Source organism: Colossoma macropomum, unplaced genomic scaffold (assembly GCF_904425465.1).
Source record: "Colossoma macropomum unplaced genomic scaffold, Colossoma_macropomum, whole genome shotgun sequence".
NCBI lineage: Eukaryota > Metazoa > Chordata > Actinopteri > Characiformes > Serrasalmidae > Colossoma > Colossoma macropomum.
Window position 1 is genome coordinate 31,522,608 of NW_023494803.1, and position 9,813 is coordinate 31,532,420.

Sequence of the window (9,813 nt, forward strand, 5' to 3'; positions counted from 1 at the left end):
CCAGAAAGATCTTTCCTCTGTCTCCTCTTTACATCCACACACTTTACTTTCTATGCAACTATTTCCATGAGAAACACTTAGACCTCTTCATACAAGTCAGTGACGTGACACTTTAATATAGTAGATGTTAATCTCGGTACCAAACTCGAAACCCTATGTAAATATAACACTATATTTAAGCAACAATAATAATCCCATTCAAATTTTTAAGAGAGATTTGTATTTATCACCGCTGTCAGTATATTACTATAGCTTGAGTTGACAGCATTATGTACATAGGTCACCTTTTAGTATTATTTCACATTGAAAGTAGAGGGAGTACATGATGAAAAATGGTTGAGCTTTTAATAGAGATTCTCTCTAGTTTTGTATTGCAAACAGAAGGATAGGAAGCTAATGTGGTACAGTAGTGGCAGTCCACTTTTAAAAGGTTTTGTCATATGAAGCTGCTAGAAACAATCACTAATTTTGCGTTGAGAGGAATAAAATTCAGCTATGGATGACTGTTAAAACATCATAGTTCTTAGATATATAATATTGATTGGTTGTTTTCTTTTAACTGTTTTAATAAGCACGCCCATCTTTATGTTTGTCCAGTCCTTTATTCCATCTTTCCCATATTGTTGTAATTGGATTGCATTTTGCATTGCAAGCTGAACCAAGGTTTGATAAACCTTAATAAAACTTGCTGGCTGAGAAGCAAATTGTAGAATAGGCTACATTCATACAATTCTATTGTTAGACAAATACTGTAATACCTAGTTTCATTCTGCATTAACCAGCACAGGGCAACCACAGTAATGTGCTGTATTTAATATGCAACTTGTCGGCTTTCTTTTCTTACATTCTTTCCACCTTGCCATTAACTTAGCATTTATCTGTCTTCAGTTTTTAACCACTTGCTGCTAGTGTTTTTTTTTTGTTTGTTTTTTTTTGTTTCCTTTTTTTTATTCTTGGACATTGTGCATAACTCTGGAATGCATAAAAGATGAACATTCTTTACTGTTTAGTTTAGAGAAATGCATATGTAAACAAGTCATTTCAGTGTGATGTAAAAAAAAATGGCTACTTTCACAGCAGTTCAGTGGTTTCGTTGAAATTCTCCAATGCTTTGGTGCACTGATATGTAGCTAGGCTTTTTTCCTTTTCATAGCGCTTGATGTAAAGCTCACGTGATTAGTCCTAAGTTGTGAAAACATTTGTGTTATGGTAATTGCAGTATAAATGGTACTCTGATGATTCCAGTATGAACACTGCCTGTTTCTTTATCTGCATCTCTAAGTTTTAGTGCCATTCGCTTCACCCACTGACAACCTCGAAAAAGTGCCTCACGTCCATCATAATTTCCATCCAAAAACTTAACAGCTCTTGCTATGGTTGTATTGGTTTATACACGTCTAGGTATTTGTATCATGGTTTGAAAATACCAAGTATATGATGTAATATTTATAGTTCAGTAACTCATGTCATAGTTGTATTTTCTTTATACAGATGTAGCTTGTTACGTTTCATAAATATATAATGTAAATATGCATACAAATGTTTGTAACTGTTTTTATGTTACATCATACACTTGTAATTTGACATATAAAATAACATTACCATAATAAAAGGTGAGTTTTAATGTAGACTGAGTGTGTGTGAGTGAGAAAATGTGAAGGATCACCTGTTGACATGATGAGCACTGACTGATTAAGCAAAGATGTGATTCTCTCATAATTTTAAAAGGATATGAATTTACATAGTAAGCAGTTCCAGCCCATATCTTAAGAAGTTTAAAATCTCTGAAAGAAAATCTAATGTCAGTAAGTAAAGATTGAATTAGCTTCTGTGCTTGTAGGAAAATTAAACTAAACACTGGCCCTTAATTATAAAGCTTCTTAAAGTAGAAGTGCTGATCTGGGATCAGATTTTTCTGCTATTCACTGTACTGACAGGAACAGGAACCTCCTCAGAGTAGCTTTATAAATACGAGCCATTGTCAGTATTAGTGACGCTGTACTTTCAAAAACAGTAAGTTTGAAATAAAAATAAAACAGAATAAATTCAGTTACTATGAAATTTGCAGCAGCTATATTTGACAGTATGTACAGAAACTGACAGTATGTACCTGCCAAGTTCTGTTGTGGCCGGAGAAAAGTTAGAAAAATTTTCTTTTATTTTCGTTTCTAAGTTCACAGATTTTTTTTTAAAAAAAATCAGAGTCAAATTTCTACTTTCAGTCTTTGTGATGAGCCATTTTATTCACTAACAATCCAAAATAATCAGTAAACTTGCATATGTCTGAGTTTTATTTAGTTTATTTTAATGTTGGTAGTGGTAAAATGGTAGGGTGGGGTGGGGGGGGTTACTTTGGCTAATATTTTGCCATATAACACCCTGCATGTAACTCTCTACCATGAAGACATGCAAAAATGTTTTAGGCCAAAATCTTTTCTCAAAACTCATAAAACAAGGTCTCAGACATCAGACAATGTATTCTTAACCATTTCATGTAAAAGCTTCAAATAGGAAGGTTTTAGAGGCATTAAACACGTTGGATGTCTGGTTCCTATAAAGTTTCTGTAGAACAAAGCAGAAAATACCAAAAACACTTATTTATTTATATCTTAACAATTTAATTATGCAGAAATTTTAAAAAATCAAAAAAAAAATCCCCTTTATCTGTTAAAAGGGATAGTTTAAAGTGCCTCTCATTCCCTACCACAAGATGATCTGTGTGGTCAGATGGTTCGGGCAGATTAGGCCCAGATAATGATCTTTTATTGCCATTAGAGTGACTTACACATTTGTAATCATTAAGTATTACTTTCTTCCTGGGTCTCTGTCAGACAATTTTTATTAACTCCAGAAGTAAATATATAATAAACAGAAGTTTGTTACTTTTGTGAGAAGAATACATTCTTGATTCATAGATTAAAAGTTGATTTCGTTAAGCTACCACAATAAAGATATTCAGTAATTTGCTGCTGAAAATTCACAGCTTAGGAAAATATAATATTTTTGGCATGCTGAAGAGCACTCTCTTACCACACTACATATTCCCATAAACAGCATGCCATGTGCTTTTCAGAAAGGGTACCAGCCAGGTTCTTAGATGTGAAATATTTACTTCAAAACCTTAAACTATTGCGAAGGAGCTCTGTAAATTCTATAAATTCAATCATTAAAGTCAGGCTGGTGGTGATAATTAGGTACTGCCTGCATGGATTCAAGACATATTGCTTTTAAACCCCCCACCCCCCTGTTTTATTAGCTCTATTATTAGTGACATTATGATCCAGTTTCATCACTTTGTGCTTCAGCCCCTAACAAGCAAATACATGAAACAGGCCACACTTTTCACAATAAAGGCCATAGGAACTAACTGAGGCTGGAACAAAGAGAAGCGGTTCATGTAGCACAACGGATGTATTTTCGTCGCACGAGCTCGCTGTGATAGCTTGCTGGTTATCTTTCACGGGTCGCTTCATCGTTTCTGATTTCATTTATACTGAACGAAATGGAAAGTGATATACTTGATGGCTTGGATCAAGTCGGGTAAGCACGATTCATTTTAATCTATCAGTTTTAATCCTTTAGCCCGTTAGCTAGCAGAGCTAGCAGGAGTGTTGCTGTGCAGCTGAGTGAAAAGCTCGCCACGCTCCGGACTGAAAGCTCAAGTCTGCTTCTTATTCCACAGCCTCTTGTTCGATTTGTCCCGTTCCACCTTAAACAGTGCAGCAGCTACGAATGTTCCCGCTCCACCTTAAATGGCATAAAATGAAATAAAAAAGCTGGCGAATAGGAAGCCAAATTCAGCCTCATTATTTAAGCTCGTGTTTGCTTTTAGCATTTCACTGCAGCTCTTAAGTGTATTTACATTTACAGATACAACGGAGCCCTGGATAACGAGAATGCCCTATTCACTGCTTGTGAAGAGGGCTTTTCCTCTCAAGAGTATGTCGCACTGTGTAGGTGGTTGGCGGCTAAACTGGACCAGCACTGTGACCTGGAGAGTGAAAAATCAAACACATCAGGTAACGTTCTCCACATAAAGGGGAACTCCACCGATTTTTCAAAAAATTCTACGTTATAAATGGTTAAGATGTAAACAAAGTCATTCAGAGTGATTTAGTGTGAAACGCTCAGTTCTAGAGGAACTTGCCGATACAGAATTGTTCACAGTGGTGGTGATAAGAACCAGACGTCTGAAGAGTTGCCTCTGAAAGCTTCCTCACAGAAAGTTATTACATGAAGTGATTAGATATGCTGCCTGATGGCTGACCTTTTATGAAGGTTTTGTGAGTAAAACTTTTAGCTTAAGATGTATTTTAATACATTTATGGCGGAGATGTACATACAGGGCGTTGTAAGCCAAAATAGTCAGATTTGTTCAGATTGACTGTTTTGCCATCATCAACATTACATATAAAACACGTGAATGCACGTGTAGGTTCACTGGTGGTGTTGGATAGTAAATAAAATGACTAAATTTGTGTTGTAGACATTGTGATGCCTGGTTCCTATAACCACCACTGTGAAGAAATTAGTCTCCAAGTTTCTCTTTAATGCACCATTTCACATCAAACCACTCTCAATGACTCAGTGATTCAGAAATGTAGAAAAAATTGTGGAATTCCCCTTTAACATCATATTTTGTATACAAAGCATACAAATAGTGATACAAAATGTTACTTCTTTGGGTGTAACAATACTTTCATTTTCGAGTTTTATACGATTTTTAAATCTTAGTTCAAAATGTAATTCAATTTTCAATATTTTATGCGTTAGATGTTTTCTGAGGGTCTCTAAGTATGCACTACAGAGGCACCACACAAGCTCTCTAGCAGAATAAACCCCACAAAAACAAACCTCCTAGAATTTATAGTCAAGTTTTGAAAAAAAGCCGATTTGAGTGTGGTGAATACATAGTATAAACATCTCCTGTCCACTGTACTCTGATAGGAGCACCCAGATGATTAGTTTTTATCGTAGACATCTTAAGTCATGTGTTCGTACTGTAGTTTGCATCATGCCCATTATAGGAATTCTGGGTCTAAGTAGTTTTCTCTATGGGAAAAATTATTGGTGTTGTCAGAAATCGCCGCTATCGCAGCCTGTGGTAAACAAGAATGTTTCAGGCCCCATACTTTTTGCCCTATATATATTTTTCCCCTAAATTTAAGATCCTCTAAATTGCAAAGTCATTCAGAAATTGAAATAAGAATATTACATGCAAGTGAACCAACATCATAACACTGGCAACTTCATCGCATATCCCTCGCAAACCATCAAGCTTTGTCGTATGTGGTTATTAAGTTGCTTTGGCAGTAATACCTAGTTTGAGCAGTTGGTGGTGGTATAGAATAGCGCTGAAGTGTAATTGTAGACTGTTAGCTTACTTGTAGAATATATGTTGTGTGATTCATATTTCAGCTGCTACACAACCTTGTAATGTAGGGGATCCAGTGATATTCTGGGGAAAAATGTCAGGTTTAGTACTTTTTTGTTAACACTGGGCACACAGAAAATGGCATTCATTTTTTCCATAGACCCTAATTCAGGCATGACCCTGACTACAGAATGACAACATGACTTCAAAGGTCTATTAACAGTGGTTTCCACAAAATGAGGCAAATGAGACCCCCAGAAGAGGCAGAGGGGGGCTATCTTCTATAGAGTTGTAAATTTCAGTGTACTGTTTCAAACTATTTTTTTTTTGTTAGCTACTTCTTTTTTAATTTATTTTCCATTTTTGATACTGTATTAAAGCTGTTGCATTCTTACTTCACATAACTCACATTTTACATAAGCTATTTGTACTAAGATTGCACAGTATAAAATATTTCAAACATATTGTCTTGTCCTGTTTGTGATGTGGTGTTAATATTTTGACAGAGGATGCTAAGACGGAGATGCTTCACTTAGGCAAGCTGTTCAGTGAACTGGTTTGTCCATATAAGGGGCTTGTTTCAGGGTTAATGGAAGGAGAACTGAAGAACAAAAAGGACCATCTGAAAATCATTTGTAAGTTTTGTGACTCATGTGATTGTATGACCTAATTATAAACTGTCTGAACTGCTGCTTAACAATGTTTTGTATTTGTAGTGTTTTTGGTATCTGAACTTCAGGCTGCACAGATTGTGGCCAGCAAGACAGGGACTGACACAAAGATTAAGAAACAGATTACACCTCTGCAAGATCTCCAAATGATTTGCAAAGCACTAAAACTTGGAGAACCTGGCCAGCAACAAACATCAGACTTGTTTTCCTATATAGAAAACCAGGTTAGTTCTCATTTGATGTGCATGTGTTATTTTAAGTATAGATTTCTAGCTTATAAATTATAACTCTGAAAAGATATAATTTATAGATCTATGTATATTTATAGATGATACAAACAGTTTAGAGCTTAAAGGGTTTATATCCTACATTTTTCTTGTTTTTTATCTTTTTCCTGTAGAACCACCTATGTGTTTGTGGCTTTATGAAAAAAAGAACATTTTACACAACCATTTTCCAACCTCCCTTTATCCCTTAGAATTAAACAGACTATTTTTGTTGAAGTGCTCCTTATAACTTCACTGTAAATGGGCGGGGCTAAACTGATATAGGATTAATAGGCAGATATATGTAAATGAGTTGTTTTCCGTGACCTCATAAAAACCATAAATTCAAAATGGGCTGATTTTGCAGCTTAGTTTTCATTTATGGACTGTATGGACTGGGGAGTAACAGGTACGTTTTGAAGCTTTAACAGTGGTTATATACAACATTAAACTCTTATTTAAAAAAAGTGAGGAAAATTCATATTTCCATAATATGGGCCATTTACAATATGGTACAGTTTTGCCTTTAACATATTAAGCTTTTCTTTGTGAATTTCAAAGTCAGAATATGCTGTACATCTAACCATTTCTCACTAAGTGGCTGCCATTGTTGTTGTAAAATCTGCTAGTAACCATTGAGTTTGGCAATTTATTGTTTGTGTTGGCATATTTACCAGGTAAATGTTTTGCTCAAGAAAGTTCCAGAGAAGCATATTGGAAAACCAGTATTGAGGCATTCCCTTAGCAGTGAACAGTGGGTAAGCAGTTGATGATAATTTTTGAGATACCAGTAGTATATTTGGTCTTTAAGACTGTATGAATAAGTATTTTTGAGCTTGAAAATCAAACAGCCATGGGTGTGTTGAGCTGACCATCATTACTAATCATCTGTCTTTATGCACATCTCAGGAACTGTAGACCAGTTTTTGATATTTCAACAACTTAATGAAAGAAAATATGAGTATTTAACATGCTCTTAGTCAGTAAGCAGTGCTATTTCTGAAGTGTTTCAGATCTGAGCTAAGTATTTGAATGTATTAATTTCTGGTTTTTGGTCACTTTGCTGTGGATTTTTGTCTAAGTTTTGGTAAAATTTTACATGAAGTAATGTTATTTCTAACCTTTGGCTTATTTGTATCCTCAGAGGCAGCTGGAGAAGATAAATTGCATTCTTTCCGCAGACTACGAGTGTCGTCGGCGCATGCTGATCAAACGGCTGGATGTCACTGTGCAGTCTTTCAGCTGGTCTGACAGAGCCAAGGCAGGTTCAGCTACAGCTATCTATGATTATTCTGCTTCATGCCCCTATGCAGTGAATTTGATCTGTAATTTCAGTATGTTCCTGTTTAAAAAGGTGTCAATTAATCATTTTGTCATATGTATTACACTGATATCAAACAAGACTTCTTGCTTTTTTTTTTCTTTTCATCAGGCAAAAATTGACACGATGGCCAAAGCCTATCAGCCAAAGAGACACTCATTGACGTTGAAGTCATCAATAAGCCTTGCTCATCTACTGGCAGCACGAGAAGATATCTGCAACGTGGTGAAGACAAGCAGTGGTGCCAGCAGAGAGAAGACTGTCTGTGCTGTGAACAAAGTGAGTAGGGCTTGCATGTAACTTTACATCATGTACAACAATGGTACATTTCAGCTCCTGCATTACAACGCTGGTGCATTCGTCTGAATAATAGTTGCATGCAGTGGCGTTCATTGTGTATTATGCTGAATTCCCAGGCTTGCAATCATTCCTATTCTCTTTAGTTGTGTTGAATTAAGTCCTTTTATTGAAATATGATTGAGTATGAGCTTTATACAGCCATATGCAAACGTTTGGGCAACCTAGTCAAATTACATGCTTTGTTTATGCTTTCATGCTCATCCTCTACAGTGGGTTCTCTGTGGAGGATGTGTTCACTTAGAAAATCAACAAAACATGCAATTTGACCAGGGCGCCCAAATGATTGCATATGACTCCGGTCCATTTTAATGCACAGTTACTGTTGAGTTGCAGAACTTAACATATTAAGAAAAAAAACAAAATGTGGCCTAGGGCTGTAGATGTGTTAATTTATTTTTACTTAGAAACTGTATTGGTTAGTTATGCACTCCTCTTTTGTTGAATGTTAACCCACTTTTTACTATTTGAGGGCCAAATTTAACCATATTTCACCTAAGGTCTTTTCTTTCTGTGTTTTAAATGAACAATTTGTTTTCTGTGTTTAGGTGCTTATGGGAAGGGTTCCTGATCGGGGTGGAAGACCATCAGAGATTGAAGCTCCTCCCCCTGAGATGCCACCTTGGCAGAAGAGACAGGACGGAGGAGGACGAGGGGGGTGGATACAGAGGAGGAGGAGGAGGATACGGTGGAGGCGGATACAGGGGTGGAGGTCATGGAGGAGGAGGATATGGAGGAGGAGGCGGGGGATATGGACGAGGGGGATATGGGGGTGGAGGATATGGAGGAGGAGGATCCAAAGGTGGGTGGGGCCGAGGAGGTGGAGAACGAGATCACTGGGGAAAGGGTGGTAAGGGAGGTTATTATCGGTGACACAAATTGAAATGGATGTGCACACGTTAAAACGTATTAGGATGCATTCGTTTGTTCAACAGTAGGTTTTTTCCGTTATTTTCGTCCTCATTTGGAACGTGTGCTGAGACTTAATCAGACATTGAAAACACTTAAATAAGACCTGTCATTTCTATGTGGTCACCTAATGCAACAATGAATTTCAACCACCAAGTGGGACCGCTGGTCTGTGTGGTTACATATGTGATGAGGAAGACGGAACATTGTAATTAAATGAACAAAATGGCCAAGCATTTATGTAGTTGTGATCAACATGTTTCCATGTGTTTTGTTTTATTTGGTAATCAGATTTGTTTAGGGATTCAGCCTTCCTTGTTTTTAAGGACAAGCAGATGCCAGTAGATGAAGTATATAATTTACTGATGATATCATGCATGCTGTAAACTGTACCTCCAACAGCCGCAAACAGCTGCAAATAAAGCTGCCGTAATCTGACACCCCTGCAAGCAACATTTTTAAACTGAGAAGGGTGCTTTTTATTATTGTTATTATTACTCTTAAATCATGTGTTTTGTGTTGGAGAATTTGACAATAGGTCACGATATGAAGTGCTAATGCACCTTTGCAGTTTAGAAAGAGCTGTCCAGTGGTCAGTGCTGTCAGTAAAGAATGTTGTACACTAAATAAAAAAACACATTGGTTTTGTTTAATTTATCTTGTTTTGTTCTGGTTGGATTTTGTGTAATCATTTAAAAATACTGGAAATGTTGCCTTCAGTTTTGAACTGTTGTCTAAACTGCAACGAGTTATGTGGTTTTGGGAATGAATTGAGTGGTCAAACAGTGTATTCACATTCATGATTTTATCTTTTCTCAAAAAGACCACAAAGTGTTTAAAGGGGAATTCTAGATTTTTTTTTTCCAAAATTTCTAAATAATTCAACCACTGACATATAACCAAAGTCATTCAGAG

At 36.4% G+C, this 9,813-nt stretch overlaps 1 protein-coding gene across 1 annotated transcript; it reads left to right on the forward strand.

Annotated features, from left to right (window-relative positions):
* The first annotated feature begins 3,397 nt into the window (after window positions 1–3,397).
* Window positions 3,398–9,408, forward strand: fam98b (family with sequence similarity 98 member B). Its single transcript, XM_036594048.1, is given in 9 exon segments — window positions 3,398–3,540; window positions 3,871–4,019; window positions 5,881–6,009; window positions 6,091–6,269; window positions 6,989–7,069; window positions 7,456–7,572; window positions 7,744–7,911; window positions 8,538–8,641; window positions 8,643–9,408. Coding segments are annotated over 9 exon segments (1,185 nt in total). The 5' UTR covers window positions 3,398–3,502; the 3' UTR covers window positions 8,863–9,408.
* Window positions 9,409–9,813: the final 405 nt, after the last annotated feature.